Below are 17,428 nucleotides of genomic sequence, written 5' to 3'. Positions count from 1 at the left end.
CACAATGCGTATGGCTGCATTCTGTGTTTTTGAAGAATTTGGATGGACTTTTTACTCACTGCCCCCAAAAGGGAATTGCAGTAGTCCAATCGTGAGAGAATAGCAGCCCTCGCTAGCTTGGCACAGTTCTCCTTCGTGATCATTGGTCTAACCAACCTTAAAACTCTAAGGTAGTAATTGGTATTTTTAACGATCACTTGAACATGTGCATCAGCATTGAGGTTTGCCTCCACATAGACGCCACGAGTCTTGACCTTAGTCGCAACTAGTATCTGATTGTCTTCTTATGAAAAGCTTTCATAGACCTGGCTAAGATTTGTCCTTGCTTGTCTCGAACCATAAATCATTAGCTCAGTTTTTACTGCATTCAAACATAACCAGTTTGTGGACATCCAGTTCTTAATTTCCTCGTATATGTTTTTAAGCTTCCCCTGATCCTCAATGTGGTTTCCACTCAGTTCCATTGTGAGCTGAAAGTCATCTGCATATTTGGAGAGATTAGGTTTCTTTTCTCCAACTTCTGGCGCAGTGGCTGAATGTATATGTTAAAATGCAAGGGTGACAAACAGGCCCCCTGCGGGACTCCACATGTCAATAGCGTTGCCTCAGATACATTATCTCCCCCAATAGACCATTGATCTGTGCCCCTCCAGAAAGTGGTCCTTAGACCAGGGACATACCCTCTTATCTAGTCTACGTTGATGTTCCTCAATAAGATTGTTTTCGGTAGAAGCCGTTTCCAACCCGGCGAGTTCCTTCCTAATCTTCTTCTGGGCAAGTAGAAGTTTTACCCGCAAACACTTGCTGTGCTCGTTCGCAATCCTCCTTGGAGGGATTTATTTTCTGCGCCAGAGCTCTGGGTTTTTCCCAGGACTTAAGTTATTTTGTTTGGTTTCCAGCTTTATTAATTAGGTCGTTTTATAGTAGTCGCGTTTTAGCTTCAGTGATTCTTCTGTGATTCTTTCTTTGAGTTTTGGTCTTTTTGCCAAGTATGCTCCGCTTGTCGTTTTTATTGCTTTCAACTGGACCAACTCGGTTGAAAACCATTCATGATGGTTAGGTTTATCCTTCACACTTGGCAGCTTATTGGGAGCTAGCCTATCCAATAACTGGCTCATCTCTCCGTTGTAAATGTCAACAAGCGTATCAGGGTGATCTGATTCTTTTATTTTGGACCACACGGCATCCATACACTCTCTGCCAGATAGATACTGTCCGTCTCTAACCTAGTGTGCACCTGGTACTGCAGACATGGGCGTGGAGGATACTTTCGAGGTCACCGCAATTTACAAACCCCAACTTGATTTCCGACACGTCCGCGTCCTTCCAGATCTCCCCAACTTCGTTTTAGATTCATTGTTTTGGCCCTCCCGACACCTCGCAGCCCAAATCACTTGACTGAATAGTATAGGCAGCCTTTCTCTGTTTTCTGATCTTTTCTGATAACCGTTTTATGATCAGTGGTCTGGGCCTGCCTGTTACCTTGGAATGCTGGGGTCTTTGGACTGGGGCATCTTGGCACTGTAACTTAAGCTGGGACAGGGGGGGTCAGAGGCTCGGGCCCTCCTTGTCGTGGAATAACTGATTGCAGAGAGCTCTGTCCCCTTATGGCCTTGCTGGTTGCATTCCTTCCAAGGTGTACGAGTGCTGGAAGCATAATACAATGGAAGGTTTATGAATCTCTGTGGCTCTGGCCTTTCTCACCGCTGCCCATGTTGCAACCTATTCTTGTGTGTCAAAGCCCATTTCTACCATCATCGCCTGGGCCTACTGTCTTGGCTGCAGCGCCGCACTAGGCCTCAATTTCAATATGGCTGTATCTAAAATAGTGCTTCTCTACTCATGCAATTTTATATCTGCGCAAGCACTAACCTACCCATAATGCAGCTTCTATGAGCACCCCCCTATCGGCTCCCAAAATAACTTTATCAAGAGTGTGTTGAAAGGAGGTTCTGGGCTTAAGGCAAAGCAAAGGTTGCTCACCCTAGCGCCCACGGTTCTTAATAATGAACTCCAAAGTGGTCTTTCCGAAAGAGCGGGTATTCAGAAACGGAACTCTGATCCCTGCACCGCTAGTGCCTACCTCACAAGAGTATGGGGTAATAGGAACGACCGACTAAGTAACTAGTCACTACTGTAGGTAACTTTGAATACCCCGAGAAGATTCCTAGGATTTCTGCATGCAGTAAGGTACCTTCCTGCATGCAGAAAGCTAGTGCAGAGCACTGTGACATCCGTAATGCAGGTTTAAATGCCACCTATGCACCATGGATGAGCAGAGAATTTTTCAAGAGCAGCATTCTTTTTGGAAAGGTGTCTCGTTTATCCACCCTTGCAGAATTCCTTTCAGAGAAGCTTCCTCTCCCAGAGCAGGGCGGGCAGAGGAATACTCCCCTCCGCTGCTTAATGTAATTAACCAGCTATTTCATGGGAAATTAATCTATAGTCCCCGCAGTCTTGCACGACAATCTGCATCTCTGACAGATGGGTAGAAGGTGTTCTTTCTACCTGTTTCACTTGCGAGAGTAGACCGATACGATTCTGACATTGGTGCTCGGATATACAAATTGGGGGATTATCCAGCTTGTTTGCTTTGACCAGGGAAAAGATTAAATATACTCTGCCGTGATTGGTGCATATCGCAGTTCAGAGGATTGTTTTTGCCGAGAATCCTGTTGTAAAGAGGCATTTCAGCAGAATCCACCTGCTTAACACCCCATCATGTTTGGTTTTGGATTCGATTCATGTTTTTGCGGTCTGGTTAATCTCTGGAGCATAGGGCTGCAGCTGCACGCCTGCTTTTTCCAGATGCTACTATTGATGCTAGTTTTAGGCTGGATGACTAGTTTGGCCTGTCAGTTAAGAATATATTGTTTTTCATTGGGTATTTCTCCCCCAACTGGAATGCTTTATTATGGTTAAATTTCCTCCAAACGTTTGCATTTGACACACCAATGTCACGTCTGGGGTGCTTGTGTGATATTTCTTTTTTTTTTGGTGTTTTATGAATGGATGTTTGGTTGTGTATCCCTTCAAAAAAGGGAACGGAAAATATGATAAAGGAGATCGCTATATAACAGTAACATTGTAAATGAGTGGAGCCCAACCTTTGCTGTCCATGGTCGTCTGATTCGTTTGGGAGTTGGTAGAGGAACCAAGATTAGGTAAATTAATGGCCTATCGGATGTGGGGTAAATTGCCTCAAGCCAAGCTGTGCAGGAGAGGGAGGTGACGGCTGACTGTTTTTTTTTTTGTTTTACTCCAAGTTGTTAACAGTGTGTGGAAGTAGCAGTTGGCTCCCATGGGACGCAGGCACTCTAAGCTGGATTTGGCCCACCGTCCGAAGATGATTGGCCAGCTCCCCCTTGCTGGATGCAATTAGGCATCTATACAAGTTGCACACCTACTCTACCTATAGTAAATCTCTCCCCATCCAACAAACGGGAAAGGCTTGACTGAATGAAGGTGGAGGGCAAGTTTTTCTGGGGTAGTGTGGAGCACGGTAAGCAGCTTTTACAAACTGGTGTTGCATAGTGCTTGATCTCCTTTCTGGAAAGGATAGTATGCAAGATGACTATGGCTCTATTAGCACCCTGACTGGGGGAGCCAGCCAATCGGATGGCTAGGAAAGCAGACTTGAACCACTGGTGCAAGCAGTGCTCCATGGCGGCCGGCTCCCCCGCCCCCGTCTTCCCAACCCAGCCACCCTCCGTCCTCTTTATTTTTTGCACCTTTCCACCCACCTACTTAGCTTATTTCAGTGGCAGCAGGTGCCGCTGATGAATCTGCTCCTTTCCCTTGCCTCCCGCAGGCTGCCATGGAAAGGGAAGAGGGGCTTCGTATGGAGCACCGCCTTCCCTTTACATGGTGTCCATCTTGGGAAAGGATTTTCCTTCTGTAAGGAGCTCATGGTGGCAACAGTAAAGATGGACACAAGTGATCCCAGTTCAAGGGTGTTTATTAAACTGTATAAAAGGGTGAGAAAAATCTAAACCTAAATCTAAGATGGGAGAAAGCTACGACCATCAAATAATAAGGCGGCCCTTGTGCCATCTTGTTAAATAAAAAGGGCCTATTTTGAAACCTAGCGGTAAGCATTGGCAATAGGTTTTTTAGTACCTATTGCCAATGCTTACCACCAAGTTACAATATAGTGTGGGATAATATTCAACAGAATAGGAAAGAAGTGTTATCAAAATGATAAGTCGGGATGGTATATCCGAGGTCTCCCATCCCCACGTTTTTAGCCAGGCGGGACTCCTGAGCACTGCACACTCCTGGGCCTCGTCGGCATCAGGTTACAGTTTGTTTACAAAATATCAGGGCCTTCTGTGGCCAAGTCTTTAACACAATGTTTCTTGCCTCAGAGGACCTGATGTGTTGCAATCAACAATAAATCTTCATGGGGCGATTACTCTTCGCCTTAGGATACCCCTCTGCCGGGCTCCGATCCCTCTTGCAACATGGGCCTCCCTCCACCAGGTTCACTACGGTTTTTCATTCACAATGTAACATTCAAGAGTCTCTATGCCTTTTTAAACAACCATTCACTGTGGACAACCCTCAGCAGTGTTCACAGGTGTATTACTGTTTACCCAAATTCGCAGGCATCTCTCAGCCGGGTTCACATTTGCCATATACACAGTTCACTTCACTTCACTTCACTTCACTTCTCACAATGCGAGATTCACTTCCCTTTGCTCTCCTCCTTGTCAACGTGTCGGACACTTTCGATTCTACAAGGGGTTAGTCTCAACCCTTGTATGACCCCTCTCACTCCTCACGTCAGCCTCTCCTTACTTGTAGTTTCAACAAAGGGGACAAGCCAGAGTCCTTCGAATGAGAGCGCATGTGGCGCCTGACCACTCTCCAGCTGGTCCTTCACTGGACTTTCTTTCAAGCTTTCACACACAAGTTCTTTGTAAGTTCATACAATGTTGCTGTTCGTAACCTTGGGTTCAACAGAGCCTGGCTGTGCTGAATCCATTGGCTTTTCTTGCCTCTGGAATCAAGGACGGTACCACAGTAGCAAGGGCATCTCACCGCCTTGGTTATCAGTGCAGGAGGGCTCCAGGCACAGTTGACATATGCTACACCACATGCCAGCTGTACTCCCCGGCCTTATGATTTCTCTTTCAGATGCTTTGCAGGTCTGAGTTGAAAAGGGTAAGGGCAATTCCCCCCTACCCCCATTGTCGTCCTTTCAGGTCTCGCCGCCTTTCTCCTCTGTTTGAACTGCCGGTCCGGAATAGCTGCTTCCTTGTACGTTCGGCCTTGCTTGTAGGGTGCTCTTGTGCTCTGCCTTTTATCCCTGTGGGGAAGAGGAAGGGCTGTCAGGTGTGTGTATAATTGTCAATGCCTGATTTTGCCTGACCCTTATGTTGGGACATTTCAGGTAAACGGCTCTGGTGTTAGTCTGTTGTCTTTCATGGTGTAAAAGTGTTTGTACAATTCGTCATGTAGACGCTCTACCACCCCCCCACCCGAGAGCGTCTACACATCATATGGGTTAGCTCGGGGAACCGGTGTTAATGGGAAGAGGGTACCGCATCTCAACCTTCGGTGTCCCACTTCCACTCCCTGAAGACCCCCTCAGCAAGGTGATCCTCCCTCACTGGTCCACCCCCAGAAACTGGATCCAATAGGTGATCCTCCCCCACTGGTCCACCACCATAAACTGGATCCAATAGCGATGACCGTGTCCTGGCCACCTGGATGACAGATCTCCGGGGACCAGCGGGTGAGACATCTTCAGGGTTCACAAACTTCGTACAACGGGACGCTGCGTGTGTCCGTTGTACAAAGGGAAATCTTTTATTTTGTTTTTAAGCAATTCGAGGTTACCGCTTTGGCAACCCGGGGTGCTAATAGCCTTAATTCCCCCTTTCCATTGGCTGAAAGAGAGAATAACTGCCTGGAGCCCTTGTTGTCCGCCCTCTCTTCGCTCGGGCCCATAACTTGGCCTGACGAGCCGTTCTCACCTGTTCAAGCCATTAGAACGGGGATTAACGCCATGTTAAGATTGCACGAGTTGCTATGATGTACTGACTGCTTTGGTTCACCTACTGAGTCCTAATGAAATATCTTCAGACCTTCCCTTTCATAAGCACAACTGTCTTTTTGTTTTCTCCCTTGTTTTGTTATTCACATTGGTTCCTGAAAGGCACACCTAGCCACAACAGAGGTCTACAAGAGCAGACCAGTTTTATTCTCTGCACAATTTGGCTTAAGAAGACCCTTTGAACTCTGCCCACGACTGCCTTTGCTTTAGCTAGATCTGGTGTATGGGGACTGTGCATGCACAACTTGCCCCCAATAAGTACTGTATTTACAAGTCAAATCTGCAACAATCCCAATTTGGCTTTAAGAGGACCCTTTGAACTCTGGCCACTACTGCCTTCGCTTTAGCTAGACTGGAGTGTTCTTGAAGATGCTTGGTTACCATACCAGTCGGAGAGGCGACCAAAGCCCACATAACATGTTAAGCCAGCATTCTGGGGAGTTCTACTATTTGGGATGGATGGGCAGAATGTCTCCTGACAGCATTCACACTTGAGTGGTAACTGCTGAGATGGCTCAAAATGCTTTCCAAATAAACGTTTCAATTGAGGTTGTGTAAAGTAGCTATCTCAGCAGTTGCATTTGCTTTATGTAAATGTACGTGGATGTCTGCTCCTGAGCAGACCCCTAGTTAGATTTGTAGCTTAATTGTACACAGTGTGCCTTCTCCTAGCTTTTTGTTTTTAATGTGCTTGGAGATCTTCCCAGAGGTAAAAGTGATGGGGCTTTTGGATTGAACTGTAAAGTTGCTATTAACACTAGATGTTCAACTCTTCTGATTTTCTTTTTTTGTTGTCATACCAAGCATTCTCTTTTGTTATTACATACAAAAGTGCATGCCCGCTTGTAGACGGCGAGAGGAGGACCTGGCACAAGGAGGTGTTGCCTGGTAGTCGGTGGAAGCCACTGCTTACAATTCTAGATCAGATTGTGAGGTTTTAAACTTCTATGTCAGTTGACTTGGTGCTATTAGCTGGAGTGACATCCTTATTGTATACGAGAGGGCCTGCAATCCAAAGAGTACAGGAGATGTTAGTCAATAACCTTTTCTTTCTTTTTGTAGGTTTTTGGTCATTCCTGTGGTTTGTTGGGTTTTGTTTTTTAACCCATGAGTGGTCAGTGACCCCTCGCACAGACCCCAACATGATGGTTGTTGATGGAGTCCAAGCTGCCATTGCGTTCAATTTCTTCTCCATCCTATCTTGGGTATGTTGCTGCTTTGTCTGCGCAAGTGTTGTGAACTAAACTGTCCATTATCCTCTGGGCAGGAGTGGACTAGAGTTTGTGATTACTACACAGTCCTGTGGCAAAAGGCTTTGGTGGTGGATTCTTGCAGAAATATTAGTTAAATGATGAACAGACCTGTGAATGTTTGTCATCTTGGAAAAGGAAGGCAACAGAGTAGAACATTCAGATTAAACCAGTTGATACTGTTTTTAAAAAGTGCACACTGGTCATCCTTATATTGCTATTGGTAAAAGGGGAGGCGGTCCACTGTGCCATTAACATACGTTCTACACATACATTTACATACAATTGTGTATTTACATGTTTCATTAGAAATTGCTGTGGGTTTAAAGGGTGTTGGGAGGGGATTTGGACGGTGTTGGCAGAGGGTATGAAGGTGAGTGGGGGGAGAAAAGTGGGGAAGGCTTTAGGATAGGCTGGCGTATGGAATCCCAGAGGCCCTGGGGTATACCTACACTTCACATCCACTGTGATGTGGCATAATATGGTGCCTGGGATACAGTGCTTTTTTTATATGGATAGACAGAGTACTAAGTTAGGCAGTTCATATAGGATGGACAAAGCTCTGGAATAGGTATGTTATGGATAAAGCTAGGCATGGGTGGGTGGGTAGGCATTGGATGATTGGTTGGTCTTGGAGGTTAAAAGTGTGCTGTATACACTGACTGGCTTGTTGGTTCTTCTTTCACAGATTGTGCTTTCGATCCTCGCCTACAAGAGGTACAAAATTGGAGTTGATGACTTCACCCAAAGTTATGCTGATCCAACTCAGGACTCCACAATTCCTCCTTACCCCAATGTTGGTGGCAGCAGTTACCAGCAGCCACCCTTTAGCAACAACCCAGACCCTTCTGACGGGTACCAGCCACCAACATATTAACCGGTGCAACACCAGAGACCGGGGTGGAAGTCCACCACACCATCTGCAGAGGATGGCAAGAGCAGACTGGGAACAATGCTGCAGAAACTACTAAGCCTTCCAAGGGTCGGACGCTTTGTGCAGAGAAGAGTGAATAGCCTCTCGCTGTTAATATTCTCTATTTCTTTTATGCCGGGGCTTTACTGAATCATGGTCTCTGTATGTTCATCTCTTAACTGACACTAGAGGTACCCACCACTTTCTCACTCTGCTCCAGATTGAATTGTTTTTTTCCACTCTCATTGTATTTTCGCCCTACCCTCACAGGTGGCTTGGCCCCTCAACCATTGTGTGTTCACCTACCCTGACACCGGGTTTCATGTTCGTTCCTTGGCTTGTTCTTTGCGTGTCCCTCTCCACTCACCTGTTGCCTGCCCCCACACCCTTTGGCATCCTTCTCACCCGGCTCCCCACCCTCTCACAGGTGTCATATTCTTCCTCTTCTCCCTCTACTTCCCACATTTACTGATGGCCCCTCTGACATGTACTGGGTCACCCTGCTTCTGTCTTTTTTGCCAGATACCCGGTCCTGGTGATGTTGGGGCTTGACTCCATGTTAAATAATTTTTTTTATTTTTTATTTCAATCTGAAAATCCACAATTTTTGGAGCAATTGACTATTTAGTTTTTGGTTTCTACAGCACTCCGTATACGACGTCCAGCACAACCCTGCCAAGTTAGGCACACTACTTTGATCAAGCTTTTATTTTTCAGAATAATGTGCTGTCCTTGCTGTTCATATTTTTAGATACAGAATTTTATGGGCCTTGGTTTGGCACAGGGGTTCCACTCCCCTACAGAGCTCTGGAGGTTTGTGCCATTTTCTTTCATTGCGCTTTTTAAGGCTTATGTGGGTTTTGGCTGTGGAAAAAGGTGTTTGGAATGTTGAACTAAAAACGTAACTTGATTTACATGTAAATGTATATTTTGTCAAGAAGTAAATCTGGTTTAAGGATATTGCAGATAGATACAAGATTTAGCCTATGTTATTTTGTCATGCTATGCAGCAATTTGGTAACCTTTTATAATCGGACTGCTCTTGGCTGAGGAAACCGGTTTGCTCTGCTGTATCATGAGGATGTATCAGTTGGAGACACTGTTGGTATCAAATGGTGGGGTATGTAACATTTTTTTGAACATTTTTTCTTGTGCTAGGGCCGTCCATTCTTCCTTGGCAAAAGGATGTGCTTTCTGCCCACACCTCCTTTGGGAGAAAGGATGCCAGTCTGCATCTCCCCTCTGGAGAATTGGGTGTAGTTTGTAATGTAGACAGAGTGACAGCTGCAGATCTAATGTGCCTTAAGTTCTTCGACAATCGGTCTATACTGGGTATTACTTGGAAGATCTACTCCCTTTTCCTTGCACACAGTTCTGGCCTGTGGTGCTAAAGCAGATCTCACAGAGACACGCTTTCTCTCTGCACTGAACTTCCAAGTATTCTTGACCTGTACAAACTACTGTATTCCTGGGCACAGGTCCAGCACTTTCACTCAGATCTGGTGTATGCGAACTCAGCATACACAATTTGCCCCAAAAAGTACTATGTTTACAAGTAAAATCTGCAACATCCCTTTCTTACACCATACTAGATATCATAACCCCATTTCCACTCATCCAGGACTAGAGACTATAGCTCCATGTGTAACAAAAGCATAAACTTCTCTTGCCAATTCTGCTTAAATGCACACTCACTAACCTCTTGGTTTTGCACTTACATTAGTGGTGTGCACTACAGCACTTTCATCAGCAACAGGTGAGAACTACGCCATACGTTTTGCAAACACTTGTCTTTGGAACTAATTCTGTGGTCATTGATATGCTGCTATGATTATATCCATGTTTTCTTAAGCAACCGTGATCGGCTCACTTCCCCCCTCTGTAACGTTTGATATTTACTCTTGGAATAGTATTTCATTAAGTGTTAGGTGCCACCTACTCGTGCAGTTTCCTGTCCATGATGAAACAGTTTTACAGAAACGTGTAAATCCATTGGGAATGCCAGTTTTCCAGTAAGGTGCTTCTATGATCTGTGGATTTGCCAAGCTGGTTTGGTATGTTTTAAGACTGTTCAGACGGAGGTGTGATAAAGTAAATCAGTAACTTAAAAGCAATGCTGCAAATGCATTTAATTTACTGTTCAAAATATCAACAGAAGCACAACGCCCATCCACAGGCTAGAAGGAAACTGAAAGGCTACGTTTACAAATAGCTATGTTAAGACGGTTTGCACTTGGATTTTCATTCAGGGGTTTTTCCTTGTAATGAGAACTTTTTGTAATTGTGCTTTCTTGCCAAGACTAAAGAAAATGGGCAGTAGACACCAAAGTGCCAATTAAGTCTTTTACCTCCTCATCAGGAGGCAGTGAAGTGTCCTTAATCGATAACTGAATCCATCCCCCTTGCCTTTTTTTGTAACAATGTTTCTCCGGTTTGGTTTATATTTAGAAGTAGCATGTGCCTTTTCTATAGGGTGGAAGACTTAAAATGTTATTACCATGGAGAGTCTCTCCTCTGCTTCACAATGATCGTTTGTGCCAATCAACAATTGCTTTTTATGTATATCTATGATTTATTAAAGGCAATTTCCACCCTACTGCTTGTGATGGAAGTTTTTGCATATTTTACTAAGATCTAGATTTATTGTATGATTGTGACTGCCTTGTGGATTTCCTGCTACCAAAGACATCTACACCTGCTCAGCGACTGTTCCGCATGGCTTGGCCCTCCGTCCTCGCCCTTACAGTAGGGAGAGTGGGGCCCCGGGTTTATTCTTCTCTAAGAATGTATTTCCTTTACCCCTCCCTTTCTTTTCTTGGTCTGGCTGCCGCTACCCTCTGCTATGGCGAGGACGCCCTTTAAATTTTGCTCGCCGTGTAACAGCAAGTTTCCTTGGAAGGACACCCATCGCCGATGCATATCAGTGTCTCCCTCGAGACCACGATGAGCGCTCGTGCAAGTTATGTAAGCTCTCTTGACCGAAAACATTGAAAGACAGGCGGACTAAACGGTGGGTAGCCTACGCTACGCAGGCAGAAAGCCTCCCCCTCCCCCCCCCCCCCGTTGGTGCCATCGAATTGGATGAGGAATCCGTCGGCAGCCATGGATCCGAATTGGAAGCCACTGAACTCTTAGCGGAGCCTTCAGGCTCGAGATGCCCTGACGAACCGGCCACCGGCTCTGTTATGGGGAGTTCACACCCCATCGACTAGGAGACCCACGCACCACGGATATAAAAACACACAACCCCTAAGGCCTCTTTGACAGAGTTGTTGAAGCGCACAACGCCAACCGGGCAGCTGAAAATTTCAACGGCACCTCCCGAACCTCGTGGTTTGGCACCCTCCACACAACCAATTTCGCAGCATGTGACTGGGCATCCCTCTGGATCAGGCATTCACCCTAAAAGACATACTGTCGACGACAAACCGTACAAGGGCGCACAAGCACCTAAGGCCTCTGTGGAGTCACTGACCGTGACTGCGCCACCGGGAGCGTCGAGACCTTCAATTCAACCGCCGAAAATCCACGAAAGCCTTGCGGCTATCATTCTGGCAGCCACAGAGCACAAGGGCACCCCCTCTCGTCGAGAGGAGTATTCTGAAGCCCCCCCAGCCTCTCCCTAAAGCCTTATTGGGAACATCTGCCCCTTCTGGGTAACCTTTTCTACCTCCAGACCCTTCTGCCTCTTCCCTATGGACAAGGGAGAGATTTGAACAATGGATGGACGAAATGGCCCGGTTTATTGACTTTTCTGACAGGTGCATTACACCCAAAAGCCCTGCCCCATTCCTTACAAACTGCAGAAATTCCCCAACTTTGCACAGGGACACCAGGAGGATATCTTGGATTTCCCAGATGATCCAACACAGGAAGATACCTATGAGGACATTAATCCCTTTGCGCAAGACACAGCTGATCAGGACCCAGATTGGGATCAAGATCGGGGGGGGGAGGGATCGGAGCCCTTGGCTATTGCCTACACATACCCTTGTCCCAAATATCTGTCTAGATCCCCCTTCTGCGCCTCCACAGAGGGATTTGTCACTGTTGACGACCAGATGTTGTTCAATGCTGTTTTAAAAAGAGCAGCCAATCGTTTCCAGATTGCAACATATGAGGCAGCTCAAAATTCAGACTTTGTTCAGGATATGCTCAAGGAGAAGCCTCTGACTAATCAAGCCATCCCCTTACTGAACTCTATAAAGCGGCGCCTGGTCCCTTCCTTACTGTCGCCATCTCTCACACGGGCAGTGTTCCGCTCATCACCTTCCAATCCACTCTACATAAGGGGTCATGCTACACCGGACTCCCTGGTGGTTACTACCACTCGGAAAAGGGCTGGGGTTCCGAAGGCCCTCCGGACAAACACTGTAAAAACCTCTATGCTCTGGGTAAAAGGGTCACCGCCTCTGCGACCTACTCTACTAGGATTGCAAACAGTACCACTCCTGGCAAGTTACAGCGATGTCCAATGGGGTTTAGTCCAAGATGGCCTTCAAGATGTCCCACAGCCCGCCCGATCATGCCTGCTGGCGGTCGTGGCTGAGGGCAGACAGGTTATCCATAACCTATTGAAGAACACTCTGGACTCTGCTGAGACCACTGGACGCACACTTGCCCAGGCGACCTTATTTAAAAGACACGTCTGGTTAAAGAACTCCGGCTTTAAACCCAAAACTCGGGGCTCTCTTATCAACAAACCAGTTGAGGACTCCAACCTTTTTGGAAAGGCTGTTGATGACGGCCTGGAGAATGCGAAAAAAGTTCAGATCCTGCTGGAAAAGGATGCCATAAAAGTCTTCCCCCATTTTCCACGTAAACAAGGGTATTTATTCAGTGTTCTTCCTTGTACCCAAAAAGGATCTCACCATGTGCTGTTTTAGACCTGTGCCCGGCGAACAAGTATGTCAAATCTCAAAAATGTAGGACGACAACATTGCAGGAGGTAATCCCACTGTTGCAACAGGGGGCGATATAACATGGCCACAATGGACATGAAAGATGCATACTTTCATATTTCAATGTTGCCAGCGCACAGCAAGTACCTCGGGTTCATGATGGAGGATACCCACTATCAGTTCAAGGTTCTCCCTTTCGCCATTGCCTCAGCGCCACAGGTACTCACAAAGGTACTGGCGGTAGTAGCTGCTCACCTGCGCCGGCAGTCCATGCCAGTCTATCCATGTTGACGACTGGCTCATAATGGGATCCGTAAAGAACATGCCAAGCAAATACCCAGAAGACAGTAGATCTTCTCTCCAACCTAGGTTTCTCCATCAACGAGAAATAATCAAGTCTAAACCAGTTTCTGGCTGGGCTCTAATTCGGACCAAAGATGGCCACGTCTTTCTCTCCGAGAGGGTTTAAAACAATCTGTTCCTGATCCCTCACTATGTAGCCAGTCACCAGGTGACCGTACGCAAAGCCATGCGACTGTTGGGGATGATGGCTTCCTGCGTCTACCTAGTTCCTCACGCTCGTCTGCGCATTCGCCCCATGCAAGAGTGGCTCGAGCCAATGGTGTCAGACCAGTGGAATAATCTAGTGGTTGTCTCGGCAGCCCTCGTTTCGGTCTCTGCAGTGGTGGTCAAGGGAAAACCTTCTGCAGGGAAAACCTTCACCCGCCTCCCCCTCAGTAGAAGCCACTCTCACCACAGATGCATCTCTGACAGGGTTGGGCGGGTGGGCTCACCTCCTTCAACAGACGGCGCATGGTCCCCAGCGGTACCATCCAATCACATCAACTTGTTGGAACTGCTAGCCGTGTTCAAGGGCCTGAATGCCTTACAGACACACCTCCAGGGGAAACTAGTTCTAGTCCTCACGGACAGTACTATGGCCATGTATTACTTAAACAAACACTCACTCTCTAGGGCTGTCCAAACTGTCCCAGAACATATGGAGGTGGGCTCTCAAACAGAAAAAGTTCCTCCTTTCACAACATGTTCCAGGGGAACTCAATCTTCTGGCGGATGTACTCGGAAGAGACTGCCCCCTGCCCATAGAGCACAGGTGGCGGCTACAGGAGGACATTGTACTCAACGTCATCGCAGAATGGGGCTTCCCAGAGATCGACTTGTTCGCCACTCTGGAGAACGCCCAATGTCCAGATTACGCCTCCAGGTACCCTCAGAACCGCTCCAAGGGGAACGGTCTTTGGATAACTTGGTCCAGAGCAATTTGCCTAAGCTTCCACCACCCATACCCCCCGATTTCCCCCTGCTCAACAGAATAGTGCACAAGATGCACCACAAGTCAGTCAGGATGATTCTCGTGGCCCCTATGTTGGCCTGCCAGCCTTGGTTTCTCCCATCTCATGGCAATGTCAGTCTCCCCTCCCAGGAAGCTGCCGTACCCATACAACATGCTGTCTCAAGACCAGGGGGAACACTACATCCATGCCCTCAAACTCTAAACTTAGCAGCTTGTGTCCTGAGGTCAGAGTTTGGGCACCTCCAGCTCCCTCAAAGATGCATGGACATACGCGGAGAAGCACGGAAACCTAACACCAGGCATTGCTACTCCAGCAAATGGAAGCGCTTTGTCATCTGTTGTACATCCTATTGAATACTCACCTAAAGATATTGTCCTGTACCTAACCCACCTTTTAGATTCAGGACTGGTTTTTAATTCTCTAAAGGTCCACTTAGCCGTGCTATTCGCGTATATCACGTCCCAGAGCATGGTTTCATGGTGGAAAATTCCTATAATTAAAGCCTTTATGGAAGGGGTAAAGAGACTTCATAACCCTATTTCCAACCCAGCTCCCGGGTGGGACCTGAATGTTGTTCTTACCAGCCTAATGGGGCCAACCTTTGAACCAGCCTTAAAGCACTCACCTGCAAGACTGCCTTCCTGGTGATGATCACCTCTATAAGGAGAGTTGGTGAACTGCAGGCGCTTTCAGTTTAGGACCCATTCGACACGATTTACAAAGATAAGGTGGTTTTGCGCACTCCACCTCTGTTTACGCCTACATTTATCTCGGAGTTCCATGCAAACCAGTCCATGGAACTATCCACCTTTTCCAGAACCCCACTAACGTGGCGGAAAGAAGCCTCCACACACTGGATGTAAGGAGAGCGGGTATCTACTATCTGGAAAAAACAAAGCCACTAAGAGAAACAAATCAGTTCTTCGTTTTTGTGGCAGCTGGTAGAAAGGGGGACCCTGTCTCTAAATCGGCTATCTCCAAGTGGATTGTAAACTGCATTACACTCTAGCAAAGAGAGATTTGCCCTTCACGCCTAGAGCACACTCTAATTTGGGCACAGAGGCTACCATAGCATTCATTGCAAATGTTCCTCTTGATTCCATTTGCAAAGCAGCAACCTGGAGTTCTGTACGCACCTATACACAACACTACTGCCTAGATACACACTCTAGGTCTGATTCTCAGGTGGGATAAGCAGTGCGAAGACATCTCTTTGCTACTGTTCCTTCTCACATCCCACCATCTCAGGGTACTGCTCACTGGCCTATGCACAGCATGTGATTCTAAGTAGATTCACAAGCATCAGAAGAAATGCATTACTTACCGTAATAGCAATTCTGATGATTGTATCTGCTTAGATTCACATGCGCCCACCCTTCCTTCCATAGTGAAGTAGAAGGAACATAGCCCTATTACACCTTCTGTCTTCTGTACCCGCTCACACTGGCTGTACGGCTCCCTCACGGCAGGAAAAACATAACCAAAGGGACCTTGATGCATGAGGGATTTTGGGAAGACTACACGTCGCGTTTGGGATAGTGTTAGTCACGCCTATGTCTACGTCCCTTTCGATATTCGAAAGAAAGATGCAATACTCTGATTTCTACTAGATGTCGTACTATATACTAAGCAGATATAATCAGAAATTGTATTACGGTGAGTAACGTATGTCATTATTTCTCCAGTATTGGGTCTTTTACTGTACCACTGTCAAGGATTTGTACCCCTAGAACGTGAAAGCTAACATTGAACATCAAAAATAGGATTTACTCTAATGGATGCATATTTTTCTCCAAATGGCTGCATGTCCCCTATAACCTTTTCACTATATCCTGCCCATCTCAGACCAACCTGTACTTCTCGCCAAGTTCCAAAGACAGGCTTCACTTTTTTGCCCATTGGCAGAGGAACCTGTGGAGAGGAGTATTAACTACAAGAGAAGAAAAGGGCTCTTTTTGAAATGTCATCTTTTTCCTTAAAGTGCATTACTGGTTATGTCCTACCTCAACCATTTAAAAAATACGCCCATTGGAAAGTAGATAAAGAGGCCTGTCATTTCAATCAACGATCAGCTTTATTTTTGACATAGTACATACAGACAATATAAATAAAGTCATAATAATATTATTACTACATGGCATGTCATAGGTAATGAATAACATGTAACCAAAAACAATGTAAAAAATAATAGTTAAATCATTTTATATATTATTGCAGATAACTTCTGTCTGTGGCCTGAATAAAAAAATTGATGCAAGTATATATAATAATTGTGACTAGTACATGACGTTGGCTTGTTAATCCAGCAAACCTTTTACCCTTCGGGGCACCATGCAATGCAAACATACAGATGGAGGAAAACAGCTTTAATGCCAATGGTTTTCCCTCCCAGTGGCAAGTCCTTTTTTGGTATGTCACCATTCAATCCCTTGTAGCTGTTTTGTTACATGTGATATCTCGGTCAAATGTGGCCCATTTTCATCCAACATGTAGGTGTTGTTAACGCCACCAAGGAATCCTAGTTTGCTGTATGGTGGTGAGAAAAATAACCAAAAGGGGAGTCGATTCTGTGTTTTTTCAGAAATTCCAATAAAATGATGTACAAAGAAGCCTGTGGTTTTTTCGTTATGAGAGCTAGCAAGACATGGTTTGCTGTTCTGAATTTGCCATTTTCCAGGCTTTCAGGAACAGGTTGTGTGGAAACCAAAAAAACATCTTTATAAGGTTACCACCAGTTTTGTGAGAGGTAGGCGATTTTACCCTTTTTTCCAATGGGACATGCGTGGACGGAATGGAAGAGGAGGGTATGCAAGCTGAATGGGAAGACAGTCATACATTTCTGAAAAGTAGACAAAATTTCAAGGTTAGGAAGGGGTGATTGGCGCAGGTCAGGCAACAACTATGTAGGTAAAATTCCCTTAGTTGGGGAAACATTGGATAAAAAAAAAGGTATGTGCTGGCCATGGTTGGACCTGTACAGTAATGGC

General features: G+C 46.1%; 1 protein-coding gene across 1 annotated transcript in view; it reads left to right on the top strand.

The window, feature by feature from the left end:
* Positions 1-10,820, top strand: part of SYNGR2 (synaptogyrin 2) — a 138,780-nt gene extending 127,960 nt beyond the window's left edge. Inside the window, exons 3-4 of the mRNA XM_069655251.1 lie at positions 7,124-7,266; positions 8,000-10,820. Of these exons, the coding sequence (XP_069511352.1) occupies positions 7,124-7,266; positions 8,000-8,188 (332 nt within the window). The 3' untranslated portion in view covers positions 8,189-10,820. The remainder of the gene's footprint in view (positions 1-7,123; positions 7,267-7,999) is intronic.
* The last annotated feature ends 6,608 nt before the right edge of the window (positions 10,821-17,428 follow it).

The sequence above is a fragment of the Ambystoma mexicanum genome, chromosome 3q, assembly GCF_040938575.1.
Source record: "Ambystoma mexicanum isolate Mex_15411 chromosome 3q, UKY_AmexF1_1, whole genome shotgun sequence".
NCBI classification, from domain to species: domain Eukaryota; kingdom Metazoa; phylum Chordata; class Amphibia; order Caudata; family Ambystomatidae; genus Ambystoma; species Ambystoma mexicanum.
Note: the sequence above shows the minus strand (reverse complement) of the source record. Positions and strands in the feature narration are given on the sequence as shown.